This window comes from Nannobrachium achirus, assembly GCF_963921795.1.
Source record: "Nannobrachium achirus genome assembly, chromosome: 24".
Classification (NCBI taxonomy): Eukaryota; Metazoa; Chordata; class Actinopteri; order Myctophiformes; family Myctophidae; genus Nannobrachium; species Nannobrachium achirus.
Genome location: NC_137831.1, coordinates 18,208,569 through 18,225,622, shown reverse-complemented (window position 1 = coordinate 18,225,622; position 17,054 = coordinate 18,208,569). Strand labels below are relative to the sequence as shown.

The 17,054-nt window shown below is 44.6% G+C and overlaps 3 protein-coding genes across 3 annotated transcripts in view; 1 reads left to right on the top strand and 2 right to left on the bottom strand.

The window, feature by feature from the left end:
* The window catches only part of LOC308280357 (phospholipid-transporting ATPase IH-like), a 90,956-nt gene that overhangs the window by 10,136 nt on the left and 63,766 nt on the right, over positions 1 to 17,054 (bottom strand). The window contains exons 15-26 of the mRNA XM_080720619.1: positions 14,667 to 14,833; positions 13,579 to 13,650; positions 11,635 to 11,708; positions 10,616 to 10,719; positions 9,176 to 9,357; positions 8,238 to 8,489; positions 7,823 to 8,000; positions 7,620 to 7,722; positions 3,329 to 3,474; positions 3,019 to 3,078; positions 2,711 to 2,838; positions 2,087 to 2,222 (exon numbers count right to left, since the gene is read on the bottom strand). Coding sequence (XP_080576745.1) covers positions 2,087 to 2,222; positions 2,711 to 2,838; positions 3,019 to 3,078; positions 3,329 to 3,474; positions 7,620 to 7,722; positions 7,823 to 8,000; positions 8,238 to 8,489; positions 9,176 to 9,357; positions 10,616 to 10,719; positions 11,635 to 11,708; positions 13,579 to 13,650; positions 14,667 to 14,833 — 1,602 coding nt within the window. The remainder of the gene's footprint in view (positions 1 to 2,086; positions 2,223 to 2,710; positions 2,839 to 3,018; positions 3,079 to 3,328; positions 3,475 to 7,619; positions 7,723 to 7,822; positions 8,001 to 8,237; positions 8,490 to 9,175; positions 9,358 to 10,615; positions 10,720 to 11,634; positions 11,709 to 13,578; positions 13,651 to 14,666; positions 14,834 to 17,054) is intronic.
* LOC308280037 (multifunctional methyltransferase subunit TRM112-like protein) lies at positions 5,424 to 5,795 on the bottom strand (the record flags this gene model as incomplete). Its single annotated transcript, XM_080720293.1, has 1 exon — positions 5,424 to 5,795. One exon carries the CDS (start codon positions 5,793 to 5,795, stop codon positions 5,424 to 5,426), a length of 372 nt encoding a protein of 123 aa, XP_080576419.1.
* Positions 6,083 to 6,979, top strand: LOC308280029 (glyoxalase domain-containing protein 4-like; the record flags this gene model as incomplete). The annotated part of the gene is made up of 1 exon (XM_080720284.1): positions 6,083 to 6,979. The coding sequence occupies one exon, from the start codon at positions 6,083 to 6,085 to the stop codon at positions 6,977 to 6,979; it is 897 nt and encodes a 298-aa protein (XP_080576410.1).

The window sequence follows — 17,054 nt, the reverse complement described above, 5'->3', positions numbered from 1 at the left end:
CATAGTGGCTACATACAAAGCGTTTGTTCACTACTATTACTACTACTACTACTATTGAAGGGTCACGACACAGACTCATACACCTTGTTGGTCTACTCTAGAGGGCTATGGGCGGGAGATGGAGTGAATGACTGGAAAACTAACTGGATGGTGATGGGCGTGGTTCGGTGTTGGGTCACGTGACAGGGGGACAAAACAGGAAGTGGGAAACTATAGTGGGAGGTGACAGAGAGAGAGAGACAGAGGACAGGCTTACCATCTGTGTGTTGGTTGTCATTAGCTGGGGGAAGGAAAGAGAAGCAAAAAGAAAAAGCAACACAAAGGTAAGAGCAGAGGACGAAGAAGATAGAGGGGCAAGAAAAGAGAAGGAAACCATAGGAAAAAAATAAAATACAATTTTGAGAATCAAAATTGGATGCAAACGTAACCGGAAAACAAACGAGGAAGATGGTGACCCCGCTGCAATTAATGCCTCAAGACTCATAGAGATGAATGGTGAAACTCCTGTCCTGTGGTATGTTTGAAGAGAAAATGTTGAACTTACTTCCAAAATTAGTTACACTTTCTCAAAGGGAGTGCAAAAGCTGATAACACTGACAACGGAAGGGAAATGACAGCATAAACGCTCTCAACCTGCAGGCGCCCCAGAACATTGTCATCCAACCCAGAGCTCTTAGGCCTCTGCAGACCAAGCTGTCGTGTCGTGATTAACTGCGCCTACGTGGGGACATCAGCTCGGGTGATGTCAGGTGACGTCTCATGTTTAAAAGTGGCTCCAAACTCGCTGACGATCGGATGGCACTTTTCTGCTCCTGCACCGAAAATGAGTGCTTCGTAAAATCATTGCGTCCATCAAGTGCCAGTGTATGTATGTTTAACGAGTTACAAATATATATACTGTATATGAATATGTGAAAGCTTAAAGCTAGCTCTCTCTCTCCCCACAAAATGCCCTTCCTTCTCCACGACTCCCACCGTCAATTGGACATTCTTAAGCCCTTTGCACACAGGCGCGTTCATCCGCACGGATAAAACTGACAATTTCATTTTTTTTAAAGAAAACAATGATTCCCTACGACTTCATGCACACCAGCTCCGAATTAGCTGTGCGGCGAGTGGCTGCGGCCGTGCATTTTTTTCTCGATCGAACCCAGTTCGATTTGTGCGTCTTGTCGCATGCGGTAAAAAACTCATCACTCCTTTTATGACTACTTTTGGGATCCGCAGCGCCGATTCCGCACAGCATTGCACACCAAATCCAATGCGTTTTATTCATGCAGCAAACGAAAAAAAACGGTCCTGTGTGCAAAGGGCTTTAATCGGGTGATTGGGCCCCACTAATGCCATACTGTGGGACTCACTGCACAAAATATGACCGATTATCAGACGCAGACACTTCTCAACGGCCTGATCGCCCACCAATGCCTTGGTGTGTAGAGGCCTTAAGAGTGAGTGAAGCGTTTGCATGAAGGGCAAGGTCCTGTTTAATCTTCCGCTAAGACGTATCATAACATCACCCATGGAAAATGTTCTGTAACATTAAAGCAAGTCAACCATGAAAGCAGTTATGTGGAATATTCGTTAAATAAATGCTAGGTAGTACAGTGTTCAAGGACATACTCCAGAGATACTGTAAGAAAGTGTTGTGTCAGCAGAATGTTAGTTGGTTTAATGAGCTACAACGCAACAGCAAAATGTGACTTTGGTTGTTTTTTACAACTGCACACAAACCAAAGAGATTAAAACAAAGCCAATGGGAAGCGATAAAAAACTATACATATGGTTTGATAGAATAATTATAAATAATTGTTTTATAAATAATGAATGCGTTATGTCGGTCATTAGGAAGAAAATATTTCCAGTTTTGACATTTAAAAAGGTAGTTCTTCTGACAACTGACAACATTAATAGATTAATGATAAGAGATGGAAACAAAATGACTAAGTTCTAATATATTTACTAACAATATCATTATCTCATTATCAGCAACTCAAAAACTGATTAAACACAGGCTTTCTTTCTCTTTTGTGGATTTCTTCTTCTTCTTTTGCAGGTGACCGTTTTCTCTTTGCCATGTCTGCCTTACCTGTCCGTTGCTGGTGAAGGTGGTGTTGTCGAACAGGAAGTAGGCACCGAAGAACATGACCACAGCCGAGTAGATGCCCAGGAAGGTCCAGTAGATGAATATGGGCCATCGCAGCAAGCAGTTCTTAGAGATGTCCCTGTGCGCCAAAACACACAGCATCACACCTTCACCAGGTAATAAACCAACCATTTCACTGAAAAAGAAACTCAAGCCTGTACTCCGTTGCTCTTGGTATACCGGTATACCTGCTAATATTAGTTAAATGCTTTAATGCATTTGATGCTCTAAAGTGATCCTTTCTCAACCACTTTCATGTCAAGGTCCCCCGAACTTGAAATGTATATATTCTCAAAGGAAAATATTGCACTTTTACTCCAGTACAAACTTTAGTTACAACTAGTTACTTTGTAGATTTTGATTATTATGACAAAACACTCACCACTTAAGATATATATCGGCCATTTGGAAAGGGACATTCTGCACCATGAGTACTATTACTTTTGGTACATTTTGAATACGGGACGCCTACTTGTAACAGGGTATATAGACATTGCGGTGTTGATATTTTTACTTAAGCAGAACATGTGAGTGCCTCTTCCATCACTGAGTGTTGAGCTGTCCCACCTGTAGAGCGCCGGGTCCTTCTTGAGGATGTCCATGTTGATGTGCTGCTCCATCAGACTGTACAGCAGGATGGGCAGCGACGTGAAGCTGATGTTGTACAGCGTCAGGTACGCTGTGTCGTACAGGGGCTGGAGAGAGAGAGAGAGAGAGAGAGAGAGAGAGAGAGAGAGAGAGAGAGAGAGAGAGAGAGAGAGATAGAGGCAGACGGACGGACGGACGGCAGGAAAAAGTTGTTTATCGGGTGGGGGAGGGATGAAATGTTTTTGTGTGTGCGTGCATGTGTGTATGCGTGTGTTAAGTGCCTATACCTGCTGTGAGAAGCCACAGAAAAACTGGTAGAGGAATTGAGGAAATATGAAGACCACATTCTGGGAAGAGAAAAGGAATTAATATCATACATTGTACATACAGTATGTATAAGTATGTACTGTACTGTATATAGTACATTCTACACTAGTATGGATCCTGCATGTCCTCAGCTAAAATTGTTAGTCTTGTGTGAGAAATTAAAAGTCAGGTTTTTGGGGATGGTAAGAAACTGCATGGTCAGTATTCTTCTACATTCTCGATTTCAGATATATGGGGAGAACATGAAGTGACACAGAAGCATATATATACCTTGTAGAAGAAGTACTGTACAAGCTCAGAGACGCGTATGTAGTAGTAATGTCCATGGACCAGGAGCATCTTCTTGAGGTGTTTGAACTTGGGGATGGCATAGTCACTGTTCCTCACCGCCTGACGCCCCTCCTTACCCATGATTCCTAGGGAGAGAGAGAGAGAGAGAGTAAGAAAGAGAGAGCGACACAATATGCAGTACTTTACGAGACTCTAACCACAGCCTTGAGTAATCAGAGATCTGTAAATCTGGCAAAAGAAAATAAAATAAAAATAAAATGTGTGACACATTTTAACCATAGTGGATGGCTAATAGGCACTGGTTAGCCTCGGAAACCCAGACTTCTTTTGGCGATCGGAAGAAAAAGAAGCCTGGGCGATCGCGTTATGATCACTGTTGTAGGAAGTGTAGAATTTCCCTAACCAATCAGAGTGCAGAGAGCGTCGCACCAAATGTGTTGACGTCATGACGCACCAGCGTTCTCTGCGTTCTCATCGCGCCCGCCCATCTGCCTACACTAAACTGTCCGCGTTAGGTTAGAGTGAGAACTGGTTAACATGCAGTTTTAATTGTTACATTTCGATATTATCAAACATATCTGACCAATAACTACTGATGACATCAGCGATCTCCATATACAGTCTGGGCATAAAAGGGACAAGGACTGACAGATACAGAGATCCGGGTGTCCACTATGACTCAGATATATAGGTTGGATCGACGGTGCAACGTAGTAGCCTGGAACTAGACGAATTGCAGTGATATAGTCTGGCCACGCAAGGCTAGCAAAGTAGGTGTGAGGGCCGCCTGGTGTCCAGAACATATTGTATAACATATATATCCCATAACTTAAGGAAATGTAACTATGGTATCTATACATGGACAATATCTGTATCTGTCTGTGTCTAGGTTTACCCCGCATCTTTTTTCTTTTGTTTTTTGTCTTCATAGTGAATGCAAATTTATATTGAAAAATAAAAGAAGCCCCACTGGTCACAAAGATAAATAGAAAACAAAAGCACTTCTCAGACTGAGAACATAGCTGGGGAATATGTCGTTCCACACTGGACATTAAGGGTACATTCGACCAGGTCTGTCACAATGGCCTTTGCACAAAGCTCTCTTCAACGGACACGACCGGAAGACTGCATGTCTGGCTTCTGAACTACCTTCACAGAAGATCCATCAAAGTAGTGCTCTCTGGTCAGTCTTCATTACCACGTCCCATCAACGCATCAGTACAACCAGGGATCCATTCTCTGCCCACTATTATTATCCATCTTCATAGATGATGTTGTGGAATATTGTGAGAACAACATATTTCTGTATGCGGATGGATGATTTTTGCCCCCATCATATCATCAAATGGGCCTGAGGTGGCTGCATCCCCAAACAAAGACCTGGAAAACATCAGAAAGTGGGCTGATGCCTGGAAGGTCACTTTCGAGCCCAGCAAATTTGCAAGGCTATAATCCTGTCCAGAAAGAGGAATCCATCCCACCCAGATCTCTTCTTTGGGAACTTCTGTAAACACGCTGGACAAGTTGGACAACGTCTTGGAGCTCAAAGCACTGCTACCCCAAGCTCGCATCCCAGGTAGATACCCGGAGGGTATTACCAAGCCTTGCCCTGGAAATCCCCACATCAAACACCAAATGCCTTGATAGGAGCTTTCTCCACTCTGCTATTACAACATGGAACAGCCTATCCCCCTGCGGTTGTTGGGAGATATTACACCAAGTAGTATACATGCCTTTAAGAAGTGGCTAAACAAACACATCCTCAGTATGTGACTGTAATCCCATGAAGCTAAATATACTGTATGTACGTACCCCTGACTGAGTAGCTGCAGATCAGTGATTGGTTCTTTGAATGTTTTTTTTTCATGAAGCCTGTATCTGCATAAGCTTAAAAAAAGAAAACAAGAAAAAAAAACGAGCCATCCCGTCATGACTGTTGGTTAAGAATGAGGCGAGCAAGGAGTATGAGAACTGGTGATGATGTGTATACACAGTGCACTAGAGGTAAGGGGCCACCTTGGAGTGAATCCAAAAGAAATATAATACACTGTATAAATGTATTTCACGCTTCTTTCTACACCTCACCCTCGTTCAGCAACATGTTGGGGACCCCTCTGGAAATGGGGAATTCACGTCCGGACTCGGGGCACTGCAGACACCCCTCGATAACCTCCACCTCAAGCAGCACCCTGTGAACTTTCTTCAGGAATCCTTCATCTTTCTCATAGCCTGGTATCAGGTCAGTGGGCAGATCTTGTAGTTGATCCAGCTCCCCGGCTGCTTGCACCAGAGCGCTCCACTCCAGCTTGGGGATCATGCGACTGACAAACTGTGGGTTGAACTCCACCTCGTTCACCTTCACCTCTGTCGCCTTGATAACCAGCGGGTAGCCCTTGGTAACACCTTTCACGTGAGACGTCAGCATGTTATGTGTCAGTAGTTTCATCTTTGGACCGATACTTCAGATATTGATTTTGACGATATTAACATTCACAGTGTGAGTTTACATGTGGACCGGAAGCATCGTCTAACTTGCTGTGTATATTGCCAAGGACACAGGTACAGCATTTGTCCAGAAATATGTCTTTAAATCCAATGATCTCGCTATTTCTCCCTTTAAGCCCATATATGGCGATCTCTGGTGTCATCAATATGACATCATGTTCCTGACATGATAGACTGGCCTCCAGCACTATCATAATGTATACTGCATTAAGTATTCTGGTGGGGAATATGGCTTTGCGACGGGCATTGCATTTTGTTTTTAAGGTTGCAGATAGAAGCAAAACAGCCGCCTTTTACCGAGACGTACTCGGCATGAAGGTTTTACGCCACGAGGAGTTTGAAGAAGGATGTAAGGCAGCCTGTAATGGTCCTTACGATGGAAGATGGAGTAAGACAATGGTCGGTTTCGGGGCTGAGGATGACCATTTTGTTGCCGAACTGACATACAATTATGGAGTGGGAGAATATCGTCTTGGCAACGATTTCATGGGGCTTACTTTACAGTCAAGTCAAGCTGTAAGCAACGCTAAGAATTTAGGTTGGCCTCTCACTGAAGTAGGAGAAGCGCTCTATATGACTGAAGCACCGGGAGGGTATCGCTTCTATCTGGTCGACAAAGAACAGCCTCCAAATGATCCAGTGCAAAAGGTTTGTCTCGCGGTGTCAGATCTCCAGAGATCCACACACTACTGGGCTTCCCTTTTGGGAATGACGGTGATGGATAAGAACGATGAGAAGAAAACAGTGCTGATGGGATTTACAGACAGTCAGTGCAAGCTGGAGCTTCACGATATTGCTGAGACTGTTGATCACGGAACAGCCTTTGGAAGAATAGCGTTCTCGTGTCCACGAGAGCAGTTGCCGGGCCTTGAGGCTTTGATGAAAAAGGAAAATCAGGAGATCCTGACATCACTAGTCAGCTTGGATACCCCAGGAAAGGCGACAGTGGAAGTGGTCATTTTGGCTGACCCAGACGGCCACGAGATTTGCTTTGTGGGAGATGAGGCTTTCAGGCCTCTCTCCATGCTGGATCCCAATGGAAATGCATTGCTCGATAAGGCAATGGCGGAGGACAACAGCCATGAGTGGTTTGCCAAACACAACAGGCAGAAGGCTGCTGCGTGAGCTAAAGTTGTTTCACAAAAATCGGTCTTAACACTGGGTGCTTTTCCATGCTTTCCATGCTGGATCTCAATGGAAATACATTGTTCGATAAGGTAAATGGCAGATATTAAAAGCCATGAGTCACTGGTTTGCAAAACACAACAGGCAAAAAGCTGCTGCGTGAGCTGAAGCTGTTTCACTAAAGATATGTGAGTGCTAATATAGCCAATGTGACCCTGGGCGAGCATACAACAAACTTTGGACACAGACAGATGTTGGAGCTTACCTCCTTCCAGGAGCACCGCTCCAAAAAGAAAAACATACATACATAAATGTTTCTTCTCGTTGTGGCACGGCTTGTACAAATTCCCTCTGACGATGGATGGGAATTGCATAACCGCTCTGAACGCATGACGTCACAGACTGGCCTCCAAGTACTATGATAATGGGTACTGCACCAAGTACTCTGACAAGGGCTATGACATAACCGAAGGAGCATGCGTTCCCACAGGTATCATCCTCGTGTATTTAATTCAGTCTGACCAGAAGAAGGGATAAAACATATCCCCACCAGCGATATAAAAATTAATGACCAGATGGGGGGTAGGAGGGGGATTCAAACCCTCTTTTCTATATCATGCAAGCCATAATGTGAACCAACCGACTCCAACGTGGGCCTCCAGGATCATGCTAACGTCATTGGCTCCGTCCCCGATGGCCAGCGTTATCGGGTGCTCCTTCGACGCTTTGATCAGCTTCACGATCTAGACAGGAGAACAAAACGCAGTGTCAGCAAATCTAAGTCACTCTGGTGTAGGAGGTGTGGGTGGAAGGGTTTGCAGTGAGCCACCACTCCGTCCATACCTGTGCTTTCTGGAGCGGGGCCATGCGGCAGCAGAGCACGGCGCTGCAGTTGCGGCAGATCTCCAGGAAGATCTCCTTGTAGTTCCCTGAGTTGGACTCCTCGTGGTCGGGCTTCAGCACGGCAGACAGTGTGGCTCCGTCGATGATGAGGCCATAGTCAGCGTAGTCCCCTGAAAGACTGCAGGTAGGGGCGTCACAAGGGGGGGAAAGGGACTGAGTTACTAGGGCCCAAGGTGGAGCGGCCTTAATTATTTTATAATATACTTTAGCTATTGAAAAATAGCAGATCTACAAGCTCACAGCGTGGCACTCGGTGCCGCGCTGTGAGCTTGTTTCATTCATGGGGGGTGAATCCTTGTACCCAGGGCCCAGAATTTGGTGCGACACCCACTGAGTCCCAACAACAACCACCCACCCGGACATGGTGTCCCGGCTCATGCTGCCGTGCCCCCGGAGCACGGTCCTGCTCAGGTCGAAGAGCACCTCGTGCAGGCTCTGCTCCTCCGTGCGCTTGGTGGTGAGCTCCAGGATGTGCGTGCTGCGGCGGAACAGCTTGCAGGCGTAGCACGTGGCGGCCGCCGTCTCCATCTTGTCGCCGGTCAGGACCCAGACCTTCATGCCCGCCTTGTGCAGCGACTCGATGGTGTCCGCCGCCTTCTCCTGGAGCCTGCGGCGTGGGGATTCACAACGAGAGACACCCATTAAGACCTGGAATTATTTTATACTACAAAAAAATAGCAGATCTACAAGCTCACAGCGCGGCACTCTGTGCCACATTATTTTTTAAATAATGGGATTTCTACTCGAGTCGTGACCCCATTACAAATTGATCAGTGACCCACAACTGGGTCCCGACCCAGTGTTTGGGAACCAGTGGGTTAGCATATTGTTGTTGTCGGATGATTTGTTATCATTTTAAAAAACAATTTAAAGTAGTGAAAATAGCCGATCAAGCACAAAACGCCTCGCATCGCGATCGGTTCTGGGTCGCCTTTGTTAATATTCTGGTTAGATTGTATTATAAATATAAACACTTATATCTCCTCAGCTGTAAGTCGTAGCTTCATTCCGAAAAAAGATCTGAGGAGCGTGGTTAGACAGCTTGCTAATCGTTACAAGCACATGCACGGAGCGCCCAACGTGAAAGTAGTTGACGTGTGCTATTTGCTACTTGGGTGGATAGAGTTTAGCTATGGTGGCTATACTGTATGTCAGCCAGCCTATAGAACATTGTCAAAGGAACGGATAGACGTGTAGACAGTGCTCTCTTGTGGTTGTGAAAAACCACAGAAATAGGCTGGCATTAAATGTGTTAAAATGTATTTTCATGAACGGAAATGCTGTATGTCTGACCTGTCCTCCACGGCCGTGGCCCCCAGCAGTATGAGCTCCGTCTCTATCTGGTCGTAGGCCTCCGCTAGCTTCCTGTCCCTCTCCTGGAGGGCCAGCTTGGCTGCGTTGAGCAGGTGACACGTCTCCTGGTACTGCTCCGGACTGAGGTGACGGTAGCCCACGCACAGGGTCCTCAGACCCTCCTGGATCACACACACACACACACACACACACACACACACGCGCACACGCACACAACAATGTTGTTGTTGCTGTTCATGAAATCCAAGATGGCAGCATGTCGTCTATATAGTTTTAATGCCTTCTGTATTTTGCTAAATAATTGTGAAAAGCTCAATTTTGCACTGTGTCTGAGCAATAAATATATTAGTGTAACCCTGTTCTTTTTTCTCCATGGCCTCCACGATGGTGATGTTCACTGGGTACTTAGGCTGGCTTCCTGGGTGCTCTTCAGCATCTCTGTGCTTTCTTGCTTCTCTTGGCTGGAGAGCCCACTGAGGCTCTCCAAATAGGCTTTGTCTGATGTTACGCGCGTCTTTTGAGACCTTATGATGGTCGGATCGGAGCGACGCATAATATTCTAAACTCTCTGAATGCTGGCAGGAACGGATTAGATGATATTTTAACTCTGGCAGTCAATGTGTTAACCATGATCTGTCCAATGGCCACAAGCAGCTATGAAAGTACACTCAACACCTCTACACATAAAAAAATCTAATAAATGAATAATTAATTGAACTCTTTAATTAAAGTAATAAATAATGCAAGTTAAAAAAAATGCATGCCATAACCACCGTAGACTACCAGATCAATATAACCAATATAATACATAATACATAACCACAGAAAGCGTCACTCCCATAAGAGCAGTGGCAGAATCAATAGATTTCAGTCACTCTGTCCTAACAAACTGCTTGGCACGAGCTATGGTATGCTTTCCAGAAATTGTGTGTGTGCATGTGTGCAATGCATGTGCGTGCCTGCAGCCGCGAGCACCCTTGTATGTAGGTCTCTGTCTGTGCAGGTGTGTGTGTGGGTGTGTGCATACAAATATACTATATCGTCACCGTCGGGCAGAAACCTTGTATGTCTAAGTTTCAAATGTGTACGTTTTTTCGCAAAGTAAAGCCCTGCGTCATCAGAAAAGGCTGTCGCACAACTGTGGTGAAAACAGCAGCGTTGTGTGCTTGTAGATCGGCTGTTTTCACTAGTTTAGTTCATCTTTTTAAATGATAAAAAGGAACGGTTTTGGACATACAAGGTTTCCACCCGACAACGACGATATATTACACATACTGTAATGACCCTGTGTGTGTGTGTGTGTGTGTGTGTGTGTGTGTGTGTGTGTGTGTGTGTGTGTGTGTGTGTGTGTGTGTGTGTGTGTGTGTGTGTCCGTGTGTGTCCGTGTGTGTCCGTGTGTGACTGTGCGTGCATCCTCACCACTGCATTGTGCTCCACCCTGGCTTTGACCTGCTCCACCTTGCCTGAGACGACTCGGGGAAATATGGAGGAGTCTGCACCTTTACAGAACAGGAACACTTCACCTGAACACACAGGAGAGAGGGGAGAGAGGGGAAGAATTCATTATAGTACAGTACATTGTCACTGTAGGGCAGAAACCTCGTATCTCCAAGTTTCAAATGTCTGTTTTTTCGTAAAGTAAAGCCCTGCTTCATCATACAAGACTGTCTCACAAAACTAGTGAAAATAGCTGATCTACATGCACACAACGCCTCGCACCGCGAGGCATTGTGTGCTTATAGATCGGCTATTTTCACTACTTCTTAAACATTTGTTTATTTATGGAATTTCTTAGATTTCTTTTATTTAAAACTAATTAGAAAAATAATGGAAAAGCTTTTTGGCGAATGATTTTTTGAAAAGGTTTTGAAATAATAATAATTAAACTAAATAGAGGAAACGAAAAAGGGACCCATAAAAATGTGTACACGACCCACAAATGGGTTCCAACCCACTGTTTGGGAACCAGTGGTCTAGAGAGAGTGTTTTCAAGCCAATGACCCCTTAGTTGAGAGAGAGATGAAGCAGGGACCCCCACAACCTTTTCATAGATTCCATATACTTTCATTGTTTGACAGCACAATCATCAGTGTATTTTGGATTCATGTAAATTTGTGTTTTCAGATACGTATTTATTAACCACTTTAACCGTCAATACTTAATAAACTTGACATTCTTTTTCCCCTATACACCAAATCTCTTTGCTGAAAATAGCCGATCTACAAGCTTGTAGATCAGCTATTTTTGGCGAAAGTTCTCAGAATATGGACGCTAGGATTCAAGTGGTTCATATAAAAAAGGAGAAAAAAAAGTTTCTATTGTACAAAGATTTGGAGGACCCCCTGTAGTAACTCTGAGGACCCCCTAGGGGTCCCGGACCCCCTGTTGAAGACCCTTGCTCTAGAGAAGCGTGTGTCCATTATGTATGTATGTAGTACCTCTGGTGTCTCTGACGATGACGCTCATCCTCCGCCTGACCGAATCAAAGGTCAGCACCTCCAACAGCTCAAACCTGACACACACACACACACACACACACACACACACACACACACACACACACACACACACACAATAGTTCAATCCTCTCAGAGCCTCCCTTCCTCTCCTGTTGTGCTCTCTCAGTTTCAGTGGCCCTGCCAGCTGTCTCACTTGAGCATTTTAAACCCCATGTCCCTATTTTGTGCATTTTACGTAGGCAATCTTTTTCGAAGAATGTCAAAACAAAATGACTCGTTTCTTTTGTTGGGTGGGGGACAAAAGAGCATGTATTGGGTGGGGGACAAAAGAGCATGCATACATACGCATATATACCATGTATTTATCATTTTAAAAATGATTCAAAACTAGTGAAAATAGCTACAAGCACACAATTTGTGTGCTTGTAGATCTGCTATTTTCACTAGTTTTGTGCGACAGTCTTCTATGATGAAGCAGGGCTTTACGGGAAAAGAAAGTACAAATTTAAAACTTGGAGATATGAAGTTTCTGCCTGACAGTGACGTTACACTACACGTAATCGTGTTGCACGAGTTTAACAAATTGATTGATATTTAAGTGGCAGCTCCGGCCAAATCCTGCTCAGTGGGGGGATGGGTAATAGCTGTGATGATGGCTAAGGTGACCTGTTCATTGTCACACTGCATTTTCTGGTCACCTCACATTGCAATGCCAGCAGTAACCACTAGGTGGCAAAATAATACAATAATTGTTCCTTAGGCTACATAGTACTCTCCATATTTGTGGACAGCTACATGGAGTTCATCCTATATTCAAATTGGCTATTGGGAAGACCACGTCATCATGCTCATGTCACTTGCGCTGCGACGTAGGGGAACTCTAGATGTGAGGGCCGCATAGCTGGCTGCCTGAACCTCTAGTTGTAAATAATATATTCAGTGGAATATACGGACTGAACAATCCCCCGTGGTCATCAGCAAATAAATTGACACAGATGTGAAGAATGTGAAGAGACCTGCTTTACGATTACGGTCCAAAAATGCTAATGAATCAAAGTAATCCCCAGTTATCAGAGGCAGGACAAACTGTCTAGAACTTACAACTAGTGTAACACTGTGGTAGAAAGTTATTGAAAAATTCCCTCCCTTTCCCCATTTGGCGGTGCATCACCCAACCACCCTAATCTGCATTCACATTACCAATGACAAAAGTTACAAAACTACCCAGCGTGACTTGCTACACTACTCGTCGTTGAATTGTTGCTCAAGTGTCGCTCAAGCCACACTACATAAATTGTAAGCGTGAGGTTTTTTGGGGGGGGTGGGGGGGGGGGCTTTTAATGATTGAACAGTAGACTGACAGGAAATGGGGAGAGAGATGAGGAGTGACACGCAGCAAAGGTCGACGCGCTGTCAGGCTGCCATTGCAGCCTAGGGTGCTCGGGTGCAATGGAAATGGCGAAACAAAACCATATGATTGATTGATGCTTCACCGTGTCTTTGGTCCACTTAAATAAAAAATCTCTGATCTGTGGCAGCCGTCACGCAGAAACTACACTTGTAGTGTTGGCCGTCAGTTTGTAGCTTCATCGCTAGTGTTTCCAATCCAAAAAGCCTGTAGCTTTGTCGCTGCTAGAGTGAACGCAGCATTAGAAACAAACCATCCTGATGAATCACGATTATTTTGATCCAAATTCTGTCATTACTTGGCCGTGGCTTAATTAGACTTAATTAAGCTCAATGAAAATGTCTGTGTCCAGGCAACTAATGCTTAATTTTAGCTCTGTCGTACAAATACAGTACAACAGTGTCCTGTACGGAAAATAGACACGCTACAAGCTCACAACACATTGTGAGCTTGTATATTTCCTATTTCCGGCGCAAAACACTGTCCTAAGAAAATGAAGATTGGGCTCCACTCACCTTTCGATCTCGTCGTCGCGGTTCAGGATCTCCATGTGACTGTCCTTCAGTCTCAGATATGTGAAGCCAAGCCTGAGGCACAGGGGGTGAATGTGACATTTAGGGCTGCAACTAACCATCATCTTTTTCAATTATACAATTAATCTGTGCCATTAACTTTTAGGCCGTAAAATAAAATGGTGATAAAATAATATCATAAAATCAAATAAGGTAATAAAGTAAGAGTGTGTGTGTGTGCGTGCGTGCGTGCGTGCGTGCGTGCGTGCGTGCGTGCGTGCGTACGTGCGTGCGTGCGGAATTCAAAATATACTTGAGTAAAAGTATGGAAGTGTTGGTACACAAGTACCACAAATAAAAATAAAAAAATCTTTAAAAAATATTGCAAATCTTTAAATATATATATATTTTTAAAACAAACTTTTGTAAATCTTTGCTTCTGGGGGGTCCCTGGTACAAAGTATTTTGAGATGGGGTTCCGCGGTGAAATCCATATATTTCTAGGGGTCCTTGACATTAAAAAGTTTGAGCACCACAGATCATAGAAACACGTTTTTCAGAAATCCATTCGGATTTAGATTTTTTTAGGTATTTTTCAGGTTTTTATAGGTCAAGTACAGTACTTGAAGTGAATGTCACGCAAAAACAAGTTAAATGTTTGGCTAATACTAATATTGTTAATGACGTACTAGACCTACCTACTTTCTGTTGCCCGGAGGGAGAGCTGACTGCAGTGAGAATGTGAATTGTTATAACAAAAAATATAACTAGCAGTTGCAGCTGTAAAAATGATAAAGATTCTGCAACTTCATGGCATATTTATCGCCAAAAATGTACAAGTTTTCAACAGGGTCTCGCTTTTTCCACCCATGTTCTGGACTTCTTTTGCGGCTGTGGTTCCTGCAACCGGAGCGACCGCGGAGCTGTTGTCCACTGTTGTTCAGCAGTGAGCACTTCTCCTCCTCTCCCCCCAACACTAACGTGTGTGTGTGTGTACGTGTGGTGACAGAAAATAACCGTGCTTCAAAAGCTCACAACGTGTTGCGTCCGTGACGCCTTGTGAGTGTGTGTGTGTGTATGCGTGCGCTCACCTCTTCATGCCCTCCACCAGGGCCACCTCATCGGGCGAGGAGGAGATGTAGAAGGAGGAGGACTTGCCCTGGTGGATGCCCTGCTTGATGCCGTCCACCGTCTCCTCCTCCTTCACCTGCACCGTGTGGCACAGACACAGAGCCCGGAAGAACAGCTCCTCACGCTCCTGCATGCCGGGGTGGTGGGGCAGAACAAAAGTGAGGTAAGTCTCTCCAGCCAGACTACAGTATATTTCACAATCCGCTTTCACTCTCTTTGCATTTTTGCATTGTCTGTGATTTTGGATATTGTACTATTGTGATTGATTTGGCATTAGTGTTCTTCTAGCTTATTGGTACTCAAATTGAAGTATGTCTTGTAGGCCTACTTGGCCTGAAAAAAGGGTATTGGAGCAACCCTATTTTCTAGTTCTTAGCTAAAGAAATCGGTATCGGAAAAATCTGTTTTGGCAGGTCAGACCTTCATAAAACCGGAGAATCGGTATCGGCCAAGAATTTTGCAATCGGTCCTTCTCTAGTTGAGTGCTTGTAGATCTTCTATTTTCACTTTTTGTGCAACAATTGAAGTTGAAGTAGGGCTTTAATTCACAAAAAAACATACACATTTTAAACTTGGAGATAAGAGTTCTCAAATTCTGCCCGAACCCCGACCATACCCGAACCCGACCCGACATTTAGGGTAGGGTAGGGCCTAAAATGTATGTTAATTTGTCCGCCCGGGTAGGGCCTAGGGCTCAATGAAAAAAGAAAATATATATTTTTTATTATTGTATTACTATTACTCTGTGGTAGAGTTCTCAAATTCTTCCCAAACCCGACCATATCTGACCCAGGTAGGGCCTAAAATGTATGCTTACTAGTAGGGCCGGGCCGGGCCTCTGACCGGCCCGGTTAGTGCCCAGTTAGGGCCGGGCCTTCATTTTCAGGCTCGTTGAGAACTCTAGAGATACGAGGTTTCTGACGGACAGTGGCGATTTGCTGGTCACATTCAAGACTGTTCAGTGCTGCAGTTGCCATGTGTGGACCTCTTTTATCATTTGACACTGTCCAGTGATGTCATGCAGTACAGTGGCACTACACCGTAGCCAGAGTTATAGAAGGATTTCATCATCACAACCTCATGCCACATGCTTCTCATTCCACACTTAATGAGAGAACGCTAAAACACGCGCACGCATGCACGCATGCACGCATGCGCACGCGCGCACACACACACACACACACACACACACACACACACACACACACACACACACACACACACACACACACACACACACACCTAGCTCTGTTTACTCCCTCGGAGAGTAAAAAGGGGTTTCTTGGTTAGTGAGGCAGATAAGCTCATGTGCGTGCGCGCACACACGCACCTATACGGTACAAACACACACACACACACGCAGGGAGGGCCGCACTTTCCCTGGCCCTCTACTCGAAGGGGGTCCACGGTTAATAGTCTTAGTCGGGCTCGAATTCCTTATTTAGCCTGCGGCTTAATGAGATAACGAGGTAGCCAGCAGTGGACCAATGAGATTTAGTCTCCAGACCCTCTGTCTCTCGTGGAAACGTGACTCTTATTGGCTCTGATAAGTAGGCCTAAACAACCTTATTGGCTGTGACAAGTAGGCCTAAACAACCTTATTGGCTGTGATAAGTAGGCCTAAACAACAGCGGTGGCCGAGCAGTGAGACCTCTGTCTCCAGACCTCTTAACACATATGGTGCCAACCCCGAGTTTCCCGAGTTTGTATTGGTACTAGTGCTGTGCCAACCCCGAGTTTCCCGAGTTTGGGCCGTTTTTGAAAAAAAAAAAAAATCTTTTTTCAAATTTCTTTTTTTTTCAAATTTTTTTTTTGGACCTCCAGAAATGTATTAGGCATGATCGCGATCGCGAAATTGCATGTTTAACCCCCATACCAACCCATTCTTTCAAACATGGCAGCCATGTTTGTTTACATCTGTAGAAAACATAATGGCTGATAAATCATGAATGCCTGAACGGATTTCCAAGCGGATTTTTTTGTTTGAAAGCTGTGAACAGCATCTACACACGTGGTGCATCATCTAGGCATGGGCGTGCACTTTTTACACACTTGCACAATTACATGGAAGTCTATGGTAACCATGGCAACGCGAGACATTGAAGAGAAAAAATCATTGCAACATAAGTGTTAAGACCTGGAACGCATTATTACGCATTATTACTTAGTTTAACCATAAAAGCTTTATTTATTGAAAAATAGCAGATATACAAGCTGCTATCAGCGCGGCACTGTGTAGATCTGCTATTTTCGCTGAATATTTTGACCCGATTCTATAAATGTCTTCTCAATCCTTCTTCTAAATCAGTGGTTCTCAAACTTTTTCATGTCAAGGACCCCCAAAATTA